The sequence below is a fragment of the Cynara cardunculus genome (genome assembly GCF_001531365.2).
Source record: "Cynara cardunculus var. scolymus isolate 2C chromosome LG 5, CcrdV1, whole genome shotgun sequence".
NCBI lineage: Eukaryota > Viridiplantae > Streptophyta > Magnoliopsida > Asterales > Asteraceae > Cynara > Cynara cardunculus.
This window is the reverse complement of record NC_037532.1, coordinates 1,174,067-1,186,503: the sequence shown is the minus strand read 5'-3', so window position 1 is coordinate 1,186,503 and position 12,437 is coordinate 1,174,067. Positions and strand designations below refer to the sequence as shown.

General features: G+C 36.3%; 1 protein-coding gene across 1 annotated transcript; it reads left to right on the top strand.

Moving 5' to 3' along the window:
- The first annotated feature begins 5,212 nt into the window (after positions 1-5,212).
- On the top strand, positions 5,213-12,140 carry LOC112513117 (RNA-binding protein BRN1-like). Its single transcript, XM_025119264.1, has 9 exons — positions 5,213-5,447; positions 5,665-5,747; positions 7,311-7,362; positions 7,499-7,624; positions 7,727-7,806; positions 8,828-9,010; positions 9,589-9,886; positions 10,965-11,108; positions 11,728-12,140. The coding sequence occupies exons 1-9, from the start codon at positions 5,279-5,281 to the stop codon at positions 11,853-11,855; spliced, it is 1,263 nt and encodes a 420-aa protein (XP_024975032.1). The 5' UTR covers positions 5,213-5,278; the 3' UTR covers positions 11,856-12,140.
- The last annotated feature ends 297 nt before the right edge of the window (positions 12,141-12,437 follow it).

The window sequence follows — 12,437 nt, the reverse complement described above, 5'->3', positions numbered from 1 at the left end:
TTTTCCAGATGAGAGTTTAACATAGCTGTTAGAACATTTTTTTTTCTTCAAATCTCCAAAATTTATAAAATAATATAACTGTTAGAGATGCTCTGAGAGATAAATAATAATTTTRTTACATTTTCACCAACAACAGACTTATAAAGTTAAATGTTTAAGAAAAAAAATATCTTATTAAATATATAAAATATTTTGATAAAATTGAAATTAATATTATTAAAATAAAAAATAATTMTAATTTTGTCTTAAAAATTATATTCTATATATTAAAAAAATCGAAAAATACGTTGGAAGCGAGGATGCTTTAACTACATAACGCCGTCGGTTGGTCGATCCATGTTCACAACACCAACTTGTTTTTACGGTTAAACCAAACAACCGTCGTCAATGGCATCCTCGTAAATAATCGAAAACTCAGGTGGCAGTTGTACAACGTTAATTAATTGGAAAAGTATCATTTTCCCCCTTGCATATTTTTAAAATGACATTTTTGGTCCATGTACAATAAGTTCTATTTCATTATCACCTTAAGTTGCATAAAATTCTAATTCGTTTTGTTTTTTCCTAATATCAAAATCTTCTTGTGGTCACGGAGATTCAAATACGGTGACTCCAGGTCACCTGCAAAATAGATGGTTATTCTGAGATTAGTCGGCTMGCATAACATATTAGATATACAGGTTAATAAAAAAACTGTTTTTTTTATGTTTTTAAATAAAAAAAAWTTATATAAAAGGTTGTAAGTGATAGGTATAGATTGTAAACACAACTTACACGTTTTATTTGCTTACAAAACTAGTTTATAAATGAAAATTCATGTCTCGCTCTTTCCTTTTAAAAACGTGGTTTCAAACCCAATTTATGCATAGTTTTTATAATTCCGTGCAACTCTTTAAAATTTATTTGGATTTTCTTATGACAAATTGCATGAAAAAAGTAATGTATTTTAACTTGATTTTTATTTTAGGTAACGTACTTTCAAAATTTTCATTTTGGTATATAAGATGTAAAGTTTTAAACATTTAAGTACCCGAGTAACTGGTTGAAGTATTAACTGATTACCATGTTAATGTCGCGAGTGATGTGATATCCAAATCAGTATTATTTGCTATTCAACCCAATTTCATCCATCACTCGTCACGTCAGCATGGTAACCGGTTAATGTTTCAACCGGTTACCCGAGTACTTAAATGTTTACAACTTTATATCTTAGATACCAAAATGAAAGTTTTGAAAGTACGTTACCCAAAAGAGGAATTAAGTTAAAGTACGTTATTTTTTCATACAATTTGTCCATTTTTTATATTATTTTATTGGTTCGAAAAGAGTAAACAATATTTATTTTTGGTTTTTATAAATGTAACATTTTCGTTCAAAGGTCCGGTTATTATCCCCTGATAACGGATTGAGGGAGTTTGATTATAATTCATAAGTTTTTTCTAGGTTTATCGGGATTAATCAGAGACGATCTTGCTTCGTCTATTTTTTTATAAGACAACTATTTGCTTTTGTGAAAGTACAAAGGGGTTGATATTTATCATTTCAACTTGGTTATGCTTCCTCGTTTTTCTTAATAATACCATGTCGGGTCAATAAGATAGACTGACTGATTTCCATCTTCTCATATATTACATCTCATGACCTTCATAAATCAAGCTTTGACTGAACCCAGGCTGGCCACAAAACCATACCCATATTAGGTCCTTTGGAGGTCATTGATTCAAGTCTTACCAAAGATGAATACTGTGTGTTAGCTATATCGACTTTCTGTAACATCCAATTTCTAATATGCCCAAGTTATTTGCTAAGTATATTTAATTATTGGGTTAAAAAGAACACATGATTTAGTGGGAGTTTAGGTTTGAAGCTTTAGAATTATATTTCTTAAGAATATATTAGAGGATTTGGAAAATATCACGTCAAATAGATACGTAAAACGAATTTTTTTGGGAGATTTTTTCTGGAATATTTTTTGTTGGATGTTATAGATTATCTCTTTATGAACGTGTAGGCGAAAACCTCATAGAAAACGGAGGTCCGAGCGAAAAGTTATGAATATTTTAAGTGTTGATAATGAAAATGGGTACCTAGCCGGGCCAACCCGGCCCAACTCGAGTTTTAGCATTATAAATTAGATTTTTGGCCTATTTTTCATGTTATCTAAGTCCAAAACTCACACACACACTAGAGGTGCGATTTTCACACACATAGGCTCGATTCAACTCAAATCAAAGAAGAACTACAAGATCTTTGAAGGATTTGATCATCAAGTAAGGTATAATCTATTTTTTTCACTTGTTCTTGGTTGACATTCTTGTTATATGGATTGTATGTTGAGATAGAGTTAGGGTTTCATATGGGTTTGATCTTAAGTGTATAAAATGAGTGCATTTTAGTGTTTTTGGCTTGAAATGGTCATTAGATTCAAAAGATTATCAAGATTTAAGCAAGTTCATCATATGAACTTTGACTTGATCAAGTCAATGATTTGGGAGATAATATGAATGATAAAATAAAGGTTGGATTTTTGTTATTTATGTCAAATAGGTTATATTAAGTTGAAATTTATAAGTTGGAATAGTTTGGAATCGAAATGGTTTGAGAAAAATGTATGAAAATGAGAATTTCAACTTAAGAATGCATTGAAAGTGTGCAGACTTTAAAAAACTGTATAAAATCGTAGAAAAATCCAAACGAGGTGAGACCAATTTCCTTAGTTAGATAGTTGAGTCTACTTTATTTCTTATTTTTATGATCAAACATGAATTCGAGCTTAAAATGGGAAAAACAGTTCTGCATGCAGCAGTTGTACATAGAAATCTAAGTAAAATGTTCAAATAGGGTATGTGTAAATCATGAGTTTCTTATATTGATTGCTTATGAGATTTTGTACATTTACTTCAGGGGGTAATTAAGATATATTTTGATACTTTGGAAGCAATCTAAGTGTGGTAGATTGGACTTGCTTTGTAAGCTCAATTCGGAGCTTTTCGGTATATACGGTTTACCCGGTGAGTTATATAGTTAATCGTTACATATTGATTTGAATATATATATTTTCGTATGAATGTTTTTGGTCTTGAATGGAGTCACACGATCTTTATTTGTCCTTGATTCCGTCTCCTGAGTCGATTCCATATTACTATCTCGGTACATCGATTTGCTTTTCGGATCCAGACTCGCTGTTTTGTTCCTTGAATTGTACGCCATAGTACGGGTACTACTTCGTGTGGCACGCCGGAAGTTTATGGTGAAGTCAAGATACCGGGTTGGACGGGTGACTTTCTGCGGTTGTGAATACTCATTGCTCGAAAAGGAGGAAGAACAATGAGTAGGGAACCTTGGCACATACCCGGTAGAGGAAGGCGACCAGTGCGAGGTTTCCCGTAATGTATGATTATGACTCGGACTTTGGCATGAGCCCGGGAGGTGAAGGACGGGGTGATGGACTGTCTTCGTTATGTATACTGATTCAATCTCTTGGTTCTTGATATTTATTGGTATTCTAACGTTGCTGAATATATTTGGGTGTTGATCCTGTCTCCTTGTTGTATTGAGCATCAAGGGTATGATATACTATGGTGATTTGAATATGGAATCCTATGATCTTAGCATCCGGTACATAATTGTTCACTCGGTTTCCTCTAAGTCTCGGTTTGCATCTGGATGATGTATTGAACTCTTTTATTGATAAGAGTTTATTATGTATATTTATAAACATGTGCGATATTGATATGTAATACTTAACTATTTAACTCACTAAGCGTTGGCTTACAATTTAAGTGGCAACCTCTCTCAGGAAAGAAGACGGATAAAAAGAAAGAACCYGTTGTCTGACTCGAAGATTTATCGGGGAACTTGAAGATTTCGATCTTGCTTTTGGTAAATAGTAGTTTATTACCGTATCTCATAGTTGTAGTAAGTGTAGCTTATATATAGTTTTGTTTCGGTTGTAAATATGTTTCGTATTCTTTTGCTACTTAATTCAGGTTGTAAGTAAAAATCCGTTATATCCGGTTTGGAATTATGTTTCGGGTGGTTTTATCACTAAAATAGAACGAATATTTCTATAAAATTAATATCCCATAATTTGAGGTTAATTAATGTTATGCCCAGATATGTGTGTTTCAAAGGGTTGGTCCATTTTCATCGCCTCTGGTCCATTTTCATCGCCTCTAGACCAATTCATCGCCTCTGGTCCATTTTTATCGCTTATGGACCAATTCATCGCCTATGGTCTTCTTTCAGACTTAGTCATTTCAGCAGCCTCTAGTCCATCGTCTGCCTTTGGTCCATCGCCTGCCTCTGGACCGATTCATCGCCTATGATCTTCTTCCAGACTTAGTCATTTCATCAGCCTCTGGACCAATTCATCGCCTATGATCTTCTTCCAGACTTAGTCATTTCATCAGCCTCTGGTCCATCGCCTGCCTCTGGACCAATTTATCGCCTCTGGTCTTCTTCCAGACTTAGCTATTTCAGCAGCCTCTGGTCCATCGCCTGCCTCTGGACCAATTCATCGCCTCTGGTCTTCCTCCAGACTTAGTCGATTCAGCAACATTTTCATATTTTCCATCCTTGGCCCCGATTGCTTTGACAAAACTTTTAGAATAATTATGATCAATTTTGGTCATAATAATCAATAAATTATATTTTATTGAAGATTTTATAAAATTGATTTGGGAATTTCTTAAGCGAGATGTTACACTTTCGTATACACATCTCAGAGCATCTCCAACAAATTCTTCAAAATAGAGAAAACAAGGATTTATGAATGTTATTTTTGCTCTGATAGATTCTCCAAAACTGAGAAAGTAGAAAAAAGAATGTAAAAATATCCAAATCTAGAGAAAACTCTAAAAATAATTACAGAGAGAAATATTATTTGATATATTTTCACCAATAGAAAACTTTAAAAATAAATATTTAAAGAGAAAAATAATATTTTATTAAATGAAATTAATATCTTGATGATATAATCAATACTGTAATCCAGTAAAACTGTTAGGAGTTGAATGAATTTTTGTTTTCAATATTTTAAAGTTTGATCATTTTTATATAGGAAATGGTTGAGGGGTAAAAGGGATATTTATGAATAGTTGAGGGATCACATTGAAATATTGTTTCCTAGAAAAGCTCTCTTTTTTCTCAAACAGGAATCCAACTAATGAGGACTCAAGTCTAGAGAGAGAAAGTGGGAGAGAGTGGGAGAGAGAGAGAGTCAGAGAGAGATCACTCAGAGACGGAGAGAGGGAGGAGAGAGAGAGATACGGCATTGATGGCGGAAGGTCAGAAACCGCGAAAACACAGCGACGATAGCGTGAAGCTATTCGTTGGTCAAGTTCCGAAGCATATGACGGAATCACAACTTTCAGCAATGTTCGAAGAATTTGCTCTTGTAGACGAAGTCAACATCATCAAAGACAAGGCTACGCGAGCCTCTCGAGGTTAAATTTTTCACTATCCCCCCTCTCTCTCTCTCTTCCCAAATTCATCTCCATTTTTCGAATTTCATCAACGTTACTTCCGGATCACAATGCGTGATTCGCGTTTTAATTTTATATAATTTTTCTAAATTTCTCACATATTTCGATATATATGGAGATTTGGGTTGTTGCAATTGGAAATTCGTTGTTTATACCAAAATTTGCTTGTTGTTATCAGGTTGTTGTTTTGTTATATGTCCATCCAGGGAGGAAGCAGACAAGGCTGTGGATGCGTGTCACAATAAGAGAACACTGCCTGGGGTGATTATCTCTTCAGATCTTCTTCGTTTCCTTTCTTCAACTCAATTTTAATTTTAATAGCTTATTACAAAGTTGGAAATTATTGCATTGTGAAGATTCATTTGATTCCTAAAAAGTTCGATAAGAACGATGCGGTGCTAGTCTGCATCTACATTGAATTAGAACTTACTTTCTCATGAAAATTGCAATTATCTTCAATTTGGGATGACCCTGAGGTTTCTCTTTTTTTCTGAAAGGCTAAATTACCTATTTATTTTTCTCAATGTCATAGTTGCAGATTAATTGGAGAACTGGGTTGCTTTCAAGATTCATTTTAACTTAAAATCCAACAGTTAATGTCATACAAGTTCCCTTGTTTGTCATTTGACTAACAGTCGAATACTTATATCGATTTACATATAGGATGAATTGTTATGCTTCTTATGGAGTAGAGGGAGTAACAGTAGTTAGAGAAATATTCAAATGAAATGGAATTCTAATGAGATAATTGTTTCTTAATCTAAACTATATTCGATGACTATTGAGCAAAATGATGTAAACATGGAAATCACATGTGGTGTTCCAAGTGCAAATTTGTGGGCATAGCTTTTTTTTTTTTTGCTTGTGTTGGATGTGCTGCACCCACATGGGTATCCTTGTGTTTATGTGCTCTTGTTACTAGACTAATTAAGGTGTTTCTTGGAAGGGTGTCCCAGGCTATGCCTTGATCAATTCCGACAAATTATGACAGCAAGTAATCAGTCCTGACTCCTGATAAACCAAGTGACCACAATTGTAGTGTAAGCCTGGAATTGAACCCTGGGCAGATGGGATATTCCATCACACCCCCAGGACCTCAACACTACGCCACAACCCTTGTGGTTAACTAATCAAACATCAGGCTGTAAGTAGTATAAAGTTTTAATGTGTGTTTATATAGCAAAAAGATAGACTTAAAAATCATTTGTTCATGGTTTTGAGTTGCTAATGAATTAAATGCATGTTTAGAAGAGTGTTTGTGCTTGTATTTATTTCCATTGATGTGCTATTCTGTCAAAATTAAACAGGGTTTAGTGTAAGTGATGTGTAAATGTTTAATTGGCTATACGTGTTGATTATTCTGCCTGCAGCTTAACGGGAAACCAAGAGATCACTCACATACAGGCTCCATCCTTTGATGGGCAGTTGGAGTGAATGGTGGCTATTGGGTATATTTGATTGTTGTTTTCAATGGAAATGCTAAACTTGTGATTTTCTACTTAAGAATGTCGCTTTATATATTATAAATATACAGGATTCACATGTCGTAGTGCTTCTACTGTTATGCATGAAAGTACTCTTGTCAATACAAAGTCTTAGGATCTTTAAGATATAAAGAGACATTTGCTTGCTTGCACTCTCTTACTGATCTCGTGAACTATAATCTTAGCCAAAACCCTTGTATATTTCTATAAACCTTAAACCAGGGACCCACCAATATCATTAACCACATCTGGAAATGAGTTGGGAATTTCATTTGTCTTGAATTTAGCTCATGGTTCACCTTTTGTGATATAACAATATATATCCTCTGTTGTGCATCAGGCATCTTGTCCATTGCAAGTGAAATACGCCGATGGCGAGTTGGAAAGGCTAGGTGTGGCATGCTATATTATTGTATTGCGGATTACTGTTTGTGTGTTTCATATCCACTCAATTTGTCATTATTTAATACGAAGGTTCACTTAATTTTGTCTGATTAGCTTTAATTGGTTCCTTGTTGTTTGTTCAAGAACACAAACTTTTCATTGGTATGCTTCCAAAGAATGTTTCTGAGGGCGAAGTTTCAGAATTATTTTCTCAATTTGGAACCCTAAAAGACTTGCAAATTTTAAGAGGTTCTCAACAGACAAGCAAAGGTGCAGCACAGTATTTTCTCATGCCAATTGGTTAGATCCTGCGAAGTATGAATTGAATAACTTACGTGTAGGTTTCTTTATGTTCTATTCATGTGGTGGCAGGTTGTGCTTTTGTGAAGTATGAGACAAAAGAACAAGCAGTTGCAGCAATAGAGGGACTTAATGGCAAGCACAAGATGGAGGTTGGTTATATTCAATTTGATAAATGAACTTTTGCATGAAAAGTACATGGGAGGTTTAGTTACCATATATGATCTAAGGATGACTTCATTATTGATGTTCGTTAACTTATCAACATGTATGATCTAGGGGTGACTTCTTAATGGCCATTTGGTTTTGAGAATGGAAGCAAAAGGATTATTAATGGTACCAAAACAGATAACACACACTCACAGTAATGAGTAAACTATTTATGACTAATGTCCCAAATGCTTGGCTATTGTGCAAATGTACACCTAGGCTTTAACGTTTTCTTTTTTTGATAAAAAGTAAGCCTTAACGGTTTCAAATCCAGGGGCTTGAGTTCTTGTCTCAAGTTGGATGAATTTTAATAATTTTATGAACATAAATGATCCTGAGATGACTCCTTTTAGAGAAATTTATAGAACTAGCCAGTCTCCCAAGTTCTTTTCAGTTTATAGCCATTTTCAGACCTCAATTCAGTTTTTAGCCAATCCTTACGCAGAATACCACTTTCCACGTAAGGATTCTACTTCTTTTTTTTTTTGTTGCCTAAAACCAATTCTTAACGCATATGTGTAAGCCTTTCGCGTAAGGATTGGCTACAAAGTGAAATGAGGTCTGAAAATGGCTAAAAGGTGAAACCCCTTTGGCAGATTGGCTATTTCTGTAAATTTCTCCTTCTTTTATTGTCAATTGGTTTTGAGACCCAAGGCCAGAGGCCAGAGGACACCTCTAGACACTAAGTTAAGATTAGATTGACTTGGGGAATCCTTTATGGTGTTATGTGGCTTGAATTGACTACCCACTCTGTTCTTGAGCTTATATACCTTCTGGGTGAATCATGCTTCAGACTTTATCTTTGGCAAGTTAAAGTTCCTGTTATTGATTTGTGTGCCAATTTGTCTCTGTTGTTTTACTCCATTTCCCTGTTTTTGCTTGCAAATAGTTGAACGTTCTATTCTCATTGTCCAAGTTACTTAGTTTAGGTCATATGTAACTTTGTGATTCTTTCCTTACTAGGGTTCACCGGTCCCTTTGGTGGTCAAATGGGCAGACACTGAAAAGGAAAGGTTAGCTCGGAAGGCTCAGAAAGCCCAATCACTGGCTTCAAGTTTGGCAAATGCTGACCCCACACAACATCCTTCTTTATTCGGAGCTCTGCCAATGGGCTACATTTCACCATATAATGGTTATGGATACCAGGTTTGTTCTATCAGGTGTATTACTGTTTTGTTGTAACAATATGGCCAAAATCTTTGCTTAGAGGCGGACCCAGAAAATTTTGAAGTGGTGGAAAAATTTGACTACAAAAAGATATCTACTTTTTTTTCTTCCCAATATTAGTATGGATCTGTTGGTTTCTTGTTCTTGCATTGAAAAGACCCATGTTCGAGTCTGGTCTACACATATTTTAAAGAACACGAGGTATATAAAAAACACCAAAATTTAAGCTAAAAAACAACAAATTTGATAACTGTGGGACTCAAACGTGGGTCTTTTCTACAAGGGTAGGAGCATTTGCCATCTTAGCCATTAAAGTCTTGTGTTAATATTTGAGTTCCAAAAACAATACGGTGACATCCAACAAAACAATACGGTGCCACCCTTTTGAAATGTAATTTTTCCCCCTTACGACGGACCCATGAAGTGATGGCCCGTGCCACCGTATCTATCCATGTGGGTCTGCCCCTGCATCTCCAAAAAAATAAAATTACGATATCTTCTTTTTCTTTCTGTTCTGCACTTGAAACTGAAGGAGTAAAAGTTGCTTTTGCATGTAGGCCGCTGGAAGTTATGGGCTCATGCAGTATCGCATTCCCCCAGGGCAGAATCAACCTTCGTTCCCTAATGTGATTCCACATGCAAACCAAGGAGGGACTCCACGAAATTATGCAGTTCCTCCGGCTGGTTATACTTATCCAGCTGTTCCTGGAGCTCAATATCCTTTGGCGTACACTGGGGGGATGATGAGTAACCAGCCTTTAAGTGGTCCTCCTAGTCCTGTACCACCACCAATTGCGAATAACCTCGCTGCAACATCCTCTAGCATCTCTGCAAGTCCTGGTGATCAGGTTGAAGGTTGAAGATCTTTTATCTTAGTCGACCTAGCTTGAGTCTTTGTTTGCGTTTTTGTGAAATCCCACATCGGTTGGGGAGCAGGGAAGTTCCAATATTTTTGGAGTCCCTGTTACACCTAAAAGCTTTTGATTACCCTACAAAATGAGAGAACAAAGATAAATATATACAAATTACAGAAGTGATGATGAGGCATATTACTTTTGTCTACTAAACGAATTTAGAGAGGCACTGAGCTTATTGATGAAAGGTGCTAAACAATGGAAAATTGGGCCCTAAAATTTTGCGGGCCCTCTTCATAATCACACATTTAACATGCTAAAGAATGGCTTTGTTGGGGAGGGGAACAAGTTTTCCTTATAAGGTATCAAACGTGTTCTAAAATCGTGAGTCCAAGTGCGGATAAAACGGATAATATCTGGTACAGTTGGCTTGGGGATGTTACAAATTATTGGAGCCAGGAACCAGACTCGTGTGCTTGCTGGGCAGCCTGAGGAGGGTGGATTGTGAGATCCTACATCGGTTGGGGAGGGGAACAAATGCTGTCTTATAAGAGATTAGATATCTCCTATTGGACGCGTTTTAAAACCGTGAGACCAAGTGGAGATAAAGCGGACAATATCTGGTACGGTTGAATTGGGTGTTGTTACAAATGGTAACAAAGCCGAGAACTGGAATGGTGTGCCAGCAAGGACGCTGGACTGCCTGAGGGGTGGATTGTGAAATCCCACATCGGTTGGGGAGGAGAACAAATGTTGCCATATAAAGGATTGGATACCTCTTCTATTAGACGTGTTTTAAAACCGTTACTCAAGGTGTGGATAAAACAGACAATATCTTGTACTGTTGGCCAGGGGATGTTATAGTTTTTCACTTTAAAATTTGCAAAGTCCCATGGCCCAAAGCACCCACTAACCTTCAAATCAACTTAAAACTATGGTGGAAGTTATTGGTAGCCCACAACTTTAAGCTTTTATAAAGATCTCAAAAATCTAATTCTCTATCCATGTGGGACAAGTTACATATTTTCCTTTTTGTTATTCTTGTATACATAAATTAAAACGGTTAGCTTCTTTTACAGGTCCACCTGGTGCCAATCTGTTTATCTACCATATTCCTCAAGAATTCGGTGATGAAGAGCTTGCAAATGCCTTTAAGGGATTTGGAAGGGTCTTGAGTGCTAAGGTTTTTGTCGACAAAGCAACTGGTGTTAGCAAATGCTTTGGTATGAACTCCACTTCCTGCTATAATCATCAATTCAATTATGCAATGTTTATGAGAAATTGTCCAAAATAGCCAATCAGGTTTCCTCTCTTCACTTTATAGCCACATTTCCAACCTTGCGATTGAAATAGCCAGAGATTATGCCACCTAGACATTACGCAAGTAGCACTTTTACAACCTGCATAAGTGTTGGGTCCTAGTGAGAATAGAAGTTATGGTGAGAAGGGTGAGATGAGAAGGGATCTCCACCCTTAGATTAATCCTAATTGAAGATTAACACTAATGCGGTGCACCGAGATCCACCAGATCAATTCCCGTGGTAAGTGCAATTCATGGGCTGGGGGTGAGATTAAAAGTGATCAAGGGTTCAAATCCCTTCTTACGCTTCTCATCTTAACTCATATTCTCATACGATCCTTCATCACCTGCATAATCAAAATTTTCTGATAATTTTATTTATAAAGTGGGTTACTCAAGTTGCATAAGCGCTGCTTATGTAATTTCCGGCGATTCCAGTCAATTTCTTGAAAAGGTGCCTATAAAGTGAAGAAGGGAGACCCGATTGGCTATTTTGGACATTTTCCAATATTTTCGCTTCTAAATAGTCCCCGGTTTTTCAGGCTTTGTCAGTTATGACTCCCCAGCTGATGCACAAGCTGCGATAAATATGATGAATGGATACCAGTTAGGCGGTAAAAAATTGAAAGTTCAACTCAAAAGAGACAACAAACAAAACAAACCTCTTTGATCAGATGGTAAGGCATGAAAGGCTGCACGTAATCTAAACACATAGAAGTTTCTGCCGTTAAGCTATGATGGGGTGGCTCGGGATAAGTAATTGACCACACATCCCGTTCCATCCCATACGTAGTCAATCCATGGGATCAAAACCCTCACACTTGTAATACTTGGTTAATTATGTGTCATTGTAATCTGTAATCGTGCAAAACTGGAACTCCTTCAATTTATTGATTCTTCCCTCTAGAGCATCATTCATAGTGTAGTCTCTTTTAGAAGTATATTCAAGAAATATTCTTTTATCTCCTTCCAAAATTTAATCTTTATTTCTTGTACTTGGTGGTCGGCTTTTCTGGATCATCTGAGTTGGATAATTCTGTATGTTTTTGCCTTCGGGCGTGTAAAAGGGCGGAATGACTTTGATCAAATACACAACAGGTTCAAGTTTGAATCTTGTGGGAGACGGGCTTGAACCCCTCCGTTAGCCTCAGGCGCTGAGTCAGGGTCTGGAATGCCTCCTCATGTGTGGTTTCTAGGAGGCGGGTTTCGTGTGGGCCAGTCGCGGTTGACGGTAATTAACTTTTTGCTCAAA

Excerpts from the sequence above, each read along its gene's own strand:
- LOC112513117 (XM_025119264.1), top strand. The coding sequence starts at position 5,279 with ATGGCGGAAGGTCAGAAACCGCGAAAACACAGCGACGATAGCGTGAAG. Across the intron at positions 7,363-7,498 it reads TGGCGAGTTGGAAAGGCTAG|AACACAAACTTTTCATTGGT; the intron begins GTGTGGCATGCT and ends TGTTTGTTCAAG. Across the intron at positions 9,887-10,964 it reads TCCTGGTGATCAGGTTGAAG|GTCCACCTGGTGCCAATCTG; the intron begins GTTGAAGATCTT and ends CTTCTTTTACAG.